The 12,229-nt window shown below is 43.8% G+C and overlaps 1 protein-coding gene across 1 annotated transcript in view; it reads left to right on the top strand.

Moving 5' to 3' along the window:
- Positions 1–8,767, top strand: part of LOC119393453 (uncharacterized) — a 58,688-nt gene extending 49,921 nt beyond the window's left edge. The window contains exons 20-28 of the mRNA XM_037660480.2: positions 2,130–2,218; positions 2,521–2,666; positions 3,292–3,407; positions 3,475–3,619; positions 5,075–5,235; positions 6,725–6,816; positions 7,213–7,356; positions 7,474–7,636; positions 8,579–8,767. Of these exons, the coding sequence (XP_037516408.2) occupies positions 2,130–2,218; positions 2,521–2,666; positions 3,292–3,407; positions 3,475–3,619; positions 5,075–5,235; positions 6,725–6,816; positions 7,213–7,356; positions 7,474–7,636; positions 8,579–8,659 (1,137 nt within the window). The 3' untranslated portion in view covers positions 8,660–8,767. The remainder of the gene's footprint in view (positions 1–2,129; positions 2,219–2,520; positions 2,667–3,291; positions 3,408–3,474; positions 3,620–5,074; positions 5,236–6,724; positions 6,817–7,212; positions 7,357–7,473; positions 7,637–8,578) is intronic.
- Positions 8,768–12,229: the final 3,462 nt, after the last annotated feature.

The following is a 12,229-nucleotide window of genomic DNA, read 5'->3' as shown; positions in this document are numbered from 1 at the left end:
TCCGTTGTCTACAAGCTATTTACAAAAGTAATTGCTAACAGAATTAATACGACATTAGAGTTCAATCAAACAAGGGACCAGGCAGGATTTCGTACAGGATTCTCAACAATAGACCATATTCATACTATCAATCAGGTGATAGAGAAATCCGCGGAATACAACCAACCCCTATACATAGCCTTCATAGATTACGAGAAGGCATTTGATTCGGTGGAGACATCAGCAGTCATGCAGGCACTGCGGAATCAAGGCATCGATGAAGCCTATATAAACATAATGGAAGAAATCTACAGCGGATCCACAGCCACTATAGTCCTCCATAAAGAAAGCGACAGAATCCCAATAAAGAAGGGTGTACGGCAGGGAGACACGATCTCTCCAATGTTATTCACCGCGTGTTTACAGGAGGTTTTCAGGGCCCTAGATTGGGAAGAGTTAGGGATAAGAGTTAATGGAGAGTATCTCAGTAACCTACGATTCGCTGATGACATTGCATTGATGAGTAACGCGGGAGACGAATTGCAGCTCATGATTACTGAACTGGATACGGAAAGTAGAAGAGTAGGTCTGAAAATTAATATGCATAAAACTAAAGTAATGTGGAACAATCTTGGCAGAGAACAGCGCTTTGCGATAGGTGGCGAGACACTGGAAGTTGTAAAGGAGTACGTCTACTTAGGACAGGTAGTAACCGCGGAGCCGAACCATGAGAGTGAAATAACTAGAAGAATAAGGATGGGTTGGGGCTCATTCGGCAACCATTATCAAATCATGAATGGTAATCTACCACTATCCCTGAAGAGGAAGGTATATAACAGCTGCATCTTACCGGTACTTACCTACGGAGCAGAAACCTGGAGACTTACACAGAGGGTTCAACTTAAATTGAGGACGACGCAGCGAGCGATGGAAAGGAAAATGATAGGTGTAACCTTAAGAGACAGGAAGACAGGAACAAACGGGCGTAAAGGACATCATAGTTGAAATCAAGAAGAAGAAATGGATATGGGCCGGGCACGTAGCACGTCGGCAGGATAACCGGTGGTCATTAAGGGTAACTGACTGGATTCCAAGAGATGGCAAACGCGCGAGGGGGAGACAGAAAATTAGGTGGGTAGATGAGATTAAGAAGTTTGCAGGTATAACGTGGCAGCGGAAAGCACAGGACCGGGTTGATTGGCGGAACATGGGAGAGGCCTTTTCCCTGCAGTGGGCGTAGACAGGCTGATGATGACTTCACAATTTTCACCACCATTGAATATAGGTTCTTTTGAAGCTTAAGTCAGAAAATTGTTCCGAGAGGATGTAATGGCAAACATTTGAGAGTCGTCTCTGCGAGCTGATGCCTCCTTAAATAAAAAGGCTGCGGAAAGCCTTTTAAAAGGCCACGGAAAGAACTGAATGTACCTCTTTGATTTTTGCTTCTCTATACGTATATACAAACTCAAGGTAGGTTATGGTGACTGCATAATGAAGCACCACTACAAGCATGTCCGCCTGCTGACGACTTAATTATTCCACAGTTAGTCTACTTAATTAGTTCGCCATCAGTAAGCAAGACGGGGTGTGTGAAAATTGCTTTCAAATGGTCCCTTACTTCGCCTTAGGTTCTCTTTCTATATCATGCATATGTTATCACCTTTAACTTGTTAGTTTAGTCGGCTCAAAATTCTAGTACAATGCGCAACAGATAAATGTTTGCAGTATCGCCAAAGCGCATGATGAACTGCAATCATACCGTGAGACCAGCGCCACATACAGTGTGCATATCTTCGAAAAAAAAAAACTTATTTCAGGTTACCTTATGGAAGGCATTTTGGGATTACGGGCATAGATGCCTATATCATAGATTAGAAAATAAGCAAATGCCAGGCATTCATATTAAGCTACCCTGTGCATTTAAGTTTGTTTGTCTAGGCCCCATATCTTACATACGTCTCACATTCTACTTGGTTATGACCTTGAGAAGTTGCGAAGAGAAAGAAATGCAGTGGCAAACAATATTTTTCTGCAAATGCAAGCTCTCCTATCCCTTACTAACTTATTTCCCTCAAGTATGCTAAGTGTCTCAGAACATTTCGACTGTCAACGGAGAAATGTATTTATTCATTATGTTTCGATGAATGCAGATGAATTCGTTAATAGAGGACTGCGCATTGGTAACTACGGAACACCTAAAGAATGCTGCCTCCAAAGAAGAAGACATTGATGTCAAACAGTAAGTATTTATTTTTCATATTTGATCAACTGTCAAAATTTTCTATCAAATTTATAATTTTTCTATTCTGTAACCTCCCCTCTAAAGAATTATAACATTTATAAAACCACTCAAGTCTTGGCCAATCCCCCACAGTGGGTGTGAGCTAAAGTTGCAGGAGAACAAGAACAAGAACAAGTACCTCTATGCTTTCAGCAAAAACTAAGGAACAACTGGAGATAACTGGAGCTTGCACATGTCTTCCCGTGTGTTACGTAATGCCCTAACAACTCCATTCGGCTCAATTCGTTCTTGTTTCCTAGGTTCTTTGGTCATTACACCTTGGACGTCATTGCGAGGTGCGCTTTTGCAACAAGGCTGGACTCTCACTCTGACCAGACGAACGAATTTGTCAAAAAATCAACGCATGCATTCTCCGGACGCCTCACGCTACGCCTTTTCGTGTTCTGTAAGTGATCTGCCATGACTGCGCCATCGATACCAGCCGGTCGTGTAGCTTGATTAGAGCATGCCTGAGGTGGCCGAGGATTGAAGGCGGTCCTTGAAGGCTGTACTGCATCAAGAGACTTAGTTTAACAATCACACGTAGCCATTAAACTATGAATCCCAGAAAAGAAAAGGCGAGATAAACTGTTCCTTTTGTTGAAATGTATATGACCAGGGGAAATGGAAAGGAATAGGACGGAAATGCAATGTGCGACCAGTAAGATGAAGGGTTTAGGGCGTCCGCCTTCAATGCGGTAGGTACTGGGTTCGATTCCCAGTGCTCCTGGACAACGACCGGCTTTTATAATGGGGAGACGGGTACCCGGATCATGCACTCGCTCTTGCAATTGCTCATGGAGCTCTCTGTTGTATTAATTTTAAATAATTACCAGGTGTGCAGGACGCTTTCGCCTTCAGATGTTGCAGTTTGTGTGTAACATGTTGCCAATTTTTTCTCTTCCTTTCTCTCTTTCTTCCTTTTCTTTTCTTCTATTTTTCTTTTTTTTCTTTTTTTCTTTCTTTCTTGATCGGACCAAGCCCATCTACCCGTATCTTCCAGTGACAACAAATAATTATCTCCGTTTCAGTCGCCTTCCCGGCGCTCTCAAAGCTGCTAAGGATTCGACCCTTCGACTCTAAAATCTTTCTGTACTTCAAGCAGCTATGTAAAAACGCCATTAAGAGCCGACGGGACAAGGAATTCGTAAGTGACATTTCTTCGACGTTCAGACAGCATACCTGCTAAACCACCTCGCCCTCTCTCTACATAGCGCCACGAAGATTTTCTGCAGTTAATGATGGACGCTCAAGAGGGAGCACTTGCGTATACTGCGGAAGATGGCGCTGAACGCGACAATCAGCAGTTCAACCTTGTCTCAGACCTAAGGCCAGATGCTTCGTTTTCGTCGAACAGGAGTAAGAATATTTTCATTCGTTCAATCTCTCGAACACGAAGCATGTACTTTTACACTGACTGTATAGCGTGGATACAGAGAGACAATATTGTTACAGGACACTAGGGGTTATCAGAAAGACATCGAAGGCATGCTGCAGTGGTTACAGTGCTCGAATGCTGACCTGAACGACGTGGGTTCGATCCCGGCCGCGGCGGTTGCATTTCGATTGCGGCGAAATGCTAGAGGCCCTTGTACTTATATTTAGGTGCACGTTAAAGAACCTCAGGTGGTCGTAATTTCAGGAGCCCTCCACTACGGCGTACCTCATAATAATATCGTGGTTTTGGGACGTAAACTTCTGAAATTATTATTACGGAGGGCATGGTAGGTATGGCACGCGAAATTAGCTCCATTAGGCGCATATTTCTCGAACTTCTTTGTCATGCCTTTGTACATTATTGTTGCACGCCTAACTTTGATAGAACTTTATATATATCTGCCTAAAACACATTGTGTTTTATATGTATCTGTATTCCAACCTAATAAAAATATCATTTTCGCGCAAGGGGAAGCTGAAACAAAAACGTGTGGTATGTAAGAGTGTGTGATCTTAACACAAACTTTTGTTTACGCATCATGACTATCGGGGATCGTTAGACATTTGTAATAGAGAGTAAGTGATAGTTATGTTTTAATATTTGCAACTGCTATTTGAGTTGGGAAGAGACCAAAAATAAAAGCAATATGCTATATTCAAGTTTAGGTAAGGAAGATAATCTGTATTTAGAGTTCAATTGTATTGTTGAATGAATGTTAAGGTTAATTTTAAACCAGCATAAAATCTGTTGTTTGAATGCACCCTTTAGCAATACCAAAAGGTTCAGCATTTTGTGTTAAAGGGACACTAAAGAGCAACACGATTTTTCACATATTAGTAAAGTACTCTTTCACGATACCAAAAACACCACGCTTGCTGCGAGAAGACGCTTAGTAAGCGAGAAAACACGCAAAATCATAATGTGGGTGGCGACGCCACCTTGAAGTTTCCGCACCATTCACCGTGACGTCACATGTTTGGACGGCGCCTACTAGGGACTACGTAGTTCCTGATCGGTAAAAATGAAGTTGTCCTCTGAGGGGGCCATAGACTTAACATACCAAGTTTGGGGTAATTTTGTTGAGGCAATGGCGCCAAAATACGACACAGTTTGAAATGAGTGACGTCATGCGGGGAGATTTTGGCGCGAAATTTAAAAATGAAATTTTGAACTTGATTTTCTACTCTATCAATAAACCTAAGATGGTGAAATTAACGACATTAGAGTTCTCGGAGCACAATTTATCGATCTAGGCCGATTCATTCTTTCTCTTTGGTGTCCCTTTAAGTACATATCTTCCCGCGTGATTCGTTTTTAGTTCTGGTCAGCGATGACGCAATTTCTCCAATTCTTTCAATGTAAATACCTACTTGCAGCGCTGACAGAAGATGAATCGCTGGCACAATGCGTGCTATTCTTTATTGCCGGCCAGAACACAACCGCCGCTGTGATTTCGCACACTCTATACTTGCTCGCAATTCACCCACACGTGCAGAAGCGGCTGAGAGACGAAGTGGACGAGTGTTTCAAGATGCACGTACGTTGTCCGAATTCTTTGCAATCGTTTATATATTTTTAGTTGTTTATAAATTTGCACTGACGTTTTCACGTACTGGAGACGTGAATATTTCCTTGCATATTAACGGAACTGTTGTAAAATCTGTTAGCACGAGCAACAGTAATACTACTGTCCCGAAGCAATGTACAGTGGCGGCAAAGTTGCTATAGGTTCTACAGATTTCGCCAGTGATGTAGTGCTTTTGCTTTCCCGCCGATAGATGTGGAAGTCAAGTTGTATAGATGAACTGTAGGAATATGGAGATGTACCGGTGGTTCAATGTAACTCGGCCTCTATCGCAGCCAATCCAATACAATATCATGCCTTTTGGGGATGTTGAGCTCGATGAGTGAATTTATCGATCTTACTGAACTGGTTGTCATTTTATCCTCGGCGATTTCGATCAAGTGCTTGTGGCAGGTAGACATTCTCAAATTTTAAGCTCACTTTCAATGAGTTCTGGACGCAACGTAACTGCCGATAGGCGGGATGCATTTATTGCTTGGTTCCGCGCTTCTGCACTTGTCATAACTTGGGCGAAGAACTTTGAAGGATAATGCAACAATGTCTCCATTATTTTTCTGTACGAGAGCAGAAGTTTAATATTGCAGCAAATATAACGACTCTTCCTTTCTTGTTTTTCTTTTTTTGTTTTGTTTGGATAGGAGGTGGAGGAGTATAGCGTTGCTTCACTTAAGCTGCATTCCAGATAGCGACATAGAAAATGAGACTGACACCCGCCTAGTCTAGTGGTTATGGTGCTCGACTGCTGACTCGAAAGTAGAGGTGTCGAATCCCGGTCGTGGCGGCAGCATTTCGATGGAGGCGATACGCTAGAGGACCATGTACTTATATTTAGGTGCTCGTTGAAGAATCCCAGGTGGTCGAAATTTCCGGAGCCTTCCGCGACGGAGTCTCTCATAGTCATAGCGTTGTTTCGGGACGTAAAACCCCAGCCATTTAACAAAATGAGGCAGAAGAAACAATAAAACGCTGGTTTTCAGTCAGCAGCGTCTCATACTAATACCATACGCTAACAAATTTGTCATTGGATAAGAAGGATACTCTTATGGTGATCTAAATGTAAAACAAAATGCTGCGATTGGCAGTCCCGTATTGCTCCTAGTGACTTAAGAGCCTTTAATGCAGTTGATGCAATGTCATAGCAATCATTGAGTATGAAGATAACGTAGTTGTGAAGTAAGCAGCGAAGTACTATTACGATGTAGCACATTGTTTTAAAGTAGCATTATTTTGCAAAAAGGCATGACAAAGCGAGTGAAAAAAATCTAGGCAAATGAGTGTATTTGCGACTCGATGCTTGCATAAGATTCAGATATGAATGCTTGTGCAATTCAGGAGAGTAACTGTGGTAGTTTTACAAAAAAAAAATAGATAACTTTGAAATTGGCCGTTTTTGAGCTACCTTCCGTGATACACATGCAGTCTTCTTCTACGTTGCATACAGGGAGACCATCCAAGTCTGGACGTCATCACAAACCTTAAGTACATGCGCTGTGTTGTCTCCGAGTCGCTTCGAGTGTATCCTGCAGTGATGCGGTAAGATCTTTCGTTATGCCTGCTAATACGAAAGAAATCAGGTGTCCCATGAGCAATGCACCAGCGGAGAAACGAGTGCGAAATCGGCGCCTTACTCTAGTAAAACTGATACTTGGGCGAGTTGGTAGGTAGTCACGGTGAAGCTCGTAGCGCGCCAAGTTGACAGGGACACAGACCAATGAGCGCTAACTCACTCAACTGTGCCACTTGACTGTGTCATCCATGCGCGCTACAAATTTCACCATGGATGTCTTACTGTAGAATTACCTGTAACGATCCATGTCCTACTTTCAGTTCGTTACGAGACAGTCATTCAGAAATGTTGTTAACAAAGTCAGGTTTTTACAGTTTAACAGACTTCGCGATCGAATGGTTTTTTTTTGTACTTATTTCCAGAATTGAGCGATCACCATATCGAGATTACGTACTCGGTGGTACGGGGGTCAAAGTGAAAAAGGGCGACTTAATAGCGATTCCCATCTACTCTATGCACCACGACCCGGAGTACTTTCCTGATCCTTCAAAGTTTGATCCAGAAAGGTAAGCAGAAAAAAAAAGATGCGCTATTCCGTCCATATAGTGGCGTTGCGCCAATTGTGTTTTGTGTGGTTAGGTGCAGACTTCGCGAAGGTAACACGGCTAGACAATTTGTTGCAGGTTCAGTGACGAAAATGTAGAGAACATACGGCCGTTCACGTACCTGCCATTTGGAGACGGGCCTCGCAACTGCATTGGAATGCGGTTCGCTCTACAAGCAGTGAAGCTGTCCATCTTGCACACCATCCGCAACGTGGAGTTGGTTAAGACTGAAAAGACAAAAGTGAGTGGAAGTTCAGCTCGAGAAATTTTCGAAGCGCACTGAAAGCCGAAAGACAAATAAACGACCGGACATGTTGGTGCCTTGTCCGCCTTGTTGAGCTTAAGTTCTCGCGTGAACTTAGAGGTGTTATATAGTCCTAAGCGTCTCTCACCGACTATTACAGAAGGAGTTTCTTTCTCTGCGGTACTACTTGCTCATGGCGGATATCGTCATTACAAAAGCAGCCACTGATTTCTCCGCCACTTATCAAGAACACCAATGTCTGAAAACCGCCCACATTATACCTAGTGACGTTGGGCACGTGGTAACAAGAGGGCATATCAATGGCGAGGATGTATTTGAGCTGGCGCTGAAAGAACGCGTCATCCATTCCAAGACGAGGTGCCTTCTCATCCGCGTGTCTTACCAGTGAGACTCCAGCAATGCATCACATCACTTATTTAACAACGAATAGGCTAACAACAAATAGGATGCTGGCAACATGGTGAGAACCGCGGAGTGGCACTTTGTAGGTTACTGGCCCACCAGTGACACGGGCATAACATTGACATTGGCGAAATAGCGATACCTATGAAATGACAGGTATATAGTACATGTTCCCTTTCAAATTTCGGTGGTGGTATGACGTCATACGTGACGTTCCTGCTAATGTCACGCGACTCTCCCACAAGTAACGGGGACTGCAAATTCCCCTGTAGCGCTCTTTAGGGTACGGAAACACGCTGTACTTCTATGTGGTTAGCAAGTCGTGATGCGGGTTAAAATTTGTTCGTGGGCACGTATGTGTCCTATACGAAGGACAAAAGCTTATTCTTCGTGTCGCCCTGGAATCTTCATTATACGGGTTGACATATAGCGTTGTGAGACTGAGTAAGGTGATTGTGACTGTGCACATTGCCGCAAGCTCATTTTTTAAGGAACCTGCTGGGTCTTTCTTTTCAGGTGCCTCTGGAGTTCGAAAACGGATTCAACGTTGTGCTGACAGCCAAAGACATCACATTAGGAATACGCAAACGAAGCTAGATTTGCTGTTTTTTCTTCTGAATGGATTCACATTTCAAAGGTGGTCAGTAGCTTACAGTGTGAACGACTTCAAGCACTTGTATATATAGTAAAATATTTTTTTTGTGTGTGGACTGACCTTGAGTTAATCTTTCATTCGTTTTCCTTAAGAGCCTCTAATAAACGGAGTGGCACATAAAGTGTGGGGGCGCAAGTGATATAAACACATGTGGTACAGCCATAATAGAGTTAATAGACGTAATCAACATGCGATACATGTGCATACGAAAATAAACAGAATTTCAACAGCGCAGGTGATCACATATAGAGCATTAAGAAATGACCTTTGATAGCTAATAGCATGGAACTTCCCCGGGAAAGCCTTACCATTTAGTTGGTCTCCAAAACAAATGAGTCTGGAAATGTCTTTCGCAGCGCACGCTGACGTAGAACCTGAAGAGGAAGACCAATGCGAGTAGATATGTTACGGGGCTGAGATAAGTCACGTCTTTGTTTGATGGATATTGTATTTTTTGTGGAACAGTGAAAGACGAGTGATATGGTCACAGAAGGATATCACATACATTTTTATACTGAACACTCTCTTCCGCACGCCAATGTCGTATCGGCCTATGCAGTGGCCGCCTAAAAGAGTTGTCGCACATTTTCTTGCCCTCGTAAGAAAATTTTCCTGGTACCTCATCTATTCCTCTCCGTCCCTTATCAGTCAGTTCATTTCCAGCTCTTAAATGTTAGGGAGGACTTCTTACTTCATACATAAAAATCAGGTGAAGTGGTGAAGGCAGTGATGTGGTGGCTGTATTGGTCTTTAGCTGTGCGATGAGAAAAATGTGACCAAAAGACGACAGTATACGTGCACTTGGACGGCAACGTTTATTGGATGACCTGTGCGTTGAGATATGCGCTAAGATACGCGCTTTAATGTGGGAAAAGGCACTGCACAAAGATGTGTTACCGGTCTAATAAAAACAAACAAGGAGTCTTGCCTCATTTCTAAGTCGTTTTCAAATGACCGAGCCACAAGTGGAACGTTCATGCTGCTTAACAAATAGAGAGCCTCGTATAAATAAGAAAAATCACAACTGCGGTCTTATCCACTACAACCAAAAATTCCGGATACTTTATTGAAAGATGCTGGATGCCAACAAATGTTTCTTAACACTTCAAGGCCTTTTAGCTGCTCTACCACCGACAGAGTAAACAAGAGCTTGCGCTACACGTGACAGACCTTTTGCGGAGCGTGAGTACGTTGAACATTCAATGAAATTCCCTTCGCAAGACACAATCACCGTGACTCACGTCGTTGTGGGTAGGCCAGCTCGTTTAATGCCCCGAAGACGCACCACATTATGTATTATATGCTACGCTCGTGTGCCTCGCTCCCCGACTCATCAAGGACACGTAGTTCGTACTGATGCTGCAACGCAAGGAGGATAAACAGCCCCGCCGTTATCTGTGAGTCCTTCTCACTCATTTCTGATACAGCTGAAGTTTTCATTTAATCATCAAGCTGTCGTATATAAGACGTAACATCGATAAAACATTCCGACGCAGTGATAAGCGTAAGCATATTTTTTATCGAGGTATCATTGTTACAGGCACTGCCTGTGGCCACTAAGGGGCATTTCGTGTGTTTTGAGGTATTCAATACCTTCCCCGCAGCCTGCGCGCTGTTATTTCTGGATGGCTTGCGATTATAAAGATGGGGCGAGATTGAGACGAGAGACAACGGACGCCATGTTGAGGGTATTGTATACTGTCCTGCTCCGTGCTGGGAGTGGCGTTTATTAAGTACATGTGACTAGAGGGGTAGGGGACGCTAGTGATTACATAACACACGCCAAATCCGCGTGCAGAAAACGATTTTTCATTATGGATTACATTCATTAACTATTGATTTCACCGAAGATGGCCGTACTCTTTAATAGCGGTGTTGCATGAAGGACGGAGCCAACGAACTTTTTCTCTTCATTAGATAGGCTGCCCATTAGATAGGATGCCACATAATGCGGTTTGCCTTTCGACGAACTGCATTCATCGGTACTGTCTTGGACGCAGTTTACGACAACATTAAAATGGAACGAGGGAAAGAAGTTGACATTTAAGAGCTCATTTTTCTTTATTAGACAAAATGTTAATGAAACCTAACAGGCAATAATGCCAATGAAAGTGTAGGGGATGTTATTTGTAGCAATTAGGATATAAATGTGAAGAAAGTAAAGTGGATGAAAAGACAACTTGCCGCTGGCAGGGACCGAACCTGCGACCTTCGAAAAACGCCTCCGATGCTCTACCGCTGAGATACGGCGGCTGTCATCCTCCCGTCCACTTTATGGGGTATATATGTGCATTTAAACCTAGGAGTGTTAGTCCAGAAGAGTTGCTTGTTGGGCGAGTTGGTTCAGCACTTTCTTAGACTTAAGCGCAAAAAACAGGGAAAAAGAAAGGACCACACGAACACAGCGCAAAATATCAACTGAGTCTTATTGAAAAACACACACATGCAAAGATTTACGGGGTCAAAATCTAAGCAGGAACAAACAGGATTTGATTTAGTGTAAGGCGCTCAAGAAATACACTTCGGTGGCACGCAACATGATAGAGGGCCTCTCTACACATGTCTCGCCAGATCTGTTAATGAAAAACGCTTCTTCAATTTCGCGCGCAACTTTCTCTATAATCTTGAAACCATGCTACCATCTGACAGCAAGGGCGCGCAACCACACTCCCTACAATGTCATGACAGGTTCGAGCAAGGTGTTCCCCTCAATGAAGCCTTATGATCTAATAATCTGTTATTCAAACACCGGCCCGTCTGCCCGACGTAGCACTTCCCACACGATAACGGTATATGATACACCACTCCCCGGCCGCATCCAACTAATTTTTCACGGTGCTTGATATCACACCCATGATGCCGCTTGCTCATGCCACAACAACTTCTTACCCACAGCCGCGCAAATGCGGCCAAGCTTGTCCTCAGCCGAAGAAACCACACCGCATCCGAACCTTTTTAACCGATGGGGTACCCCGTGAAGGTACGGGACGCTCACAAAAGGTGCTACGTCTTTACTTTTAACTTCTTTTACACCCCTCGCTTCCATCTTCACCTTTTGCAAAATTATTTCGTCTAGGAACGCTAAATAGCGCTCAGGGAACCGTGACTGCTTGAGCCACTCAACTTGTCTTGCAAAACTTTCTTCCACGCGATGAGGGCAAGACTTCTTGAGTGACGCCCATGTGGTCATTTCTTTGTCCCTCTTTTTTGCGCTGAAGTCTAATAAGAGACTGTTAGCCAGCGCCGATCGCAGACATGGCGGCGAGTGTGGGAGACTCTTTTTCTGCCTGTTCGCGTCACGTATAGCACGTGGCGCCAACAGGCAGAAAAAGAGTGTTCCACACTCGCCGCCATGACTGCGATCGACGCTGACTAACACTCCTAGGTTCAAATGCACATATATATCACGTAAAGTGGACAGGAGGATGGCTGCCGCCGTAGTTCTGTGGTAGCGCATCGGACGCGTTATTCGAAGTTCGCAGGTTCGGTCCCTGCCGCCGGAAAGTCCTCTC

The sequence above is a fragment of the Rhipicephalus sanguineus genome, chromosome 5 (assembly GCF_013339695.2).
Source record: "Rhipicephalus sanguineus isolate Rsan-2018 chromosome 5, BIME_Rsan_1.4, whole genome shotgun sequence".
Taxonomy (NCBI): Eukaryota; Metazoa; Arthropoda; class Arachnida; order Ixodida; family Ixodidae; genus Rhipicephalus; species Rhipicephalus sanguineus.
The sequence above is the reverse complement of the archived record's forward strand: the minus strand, read 5'-3'. Positions and strand labels throughout refer to the sequence as shown.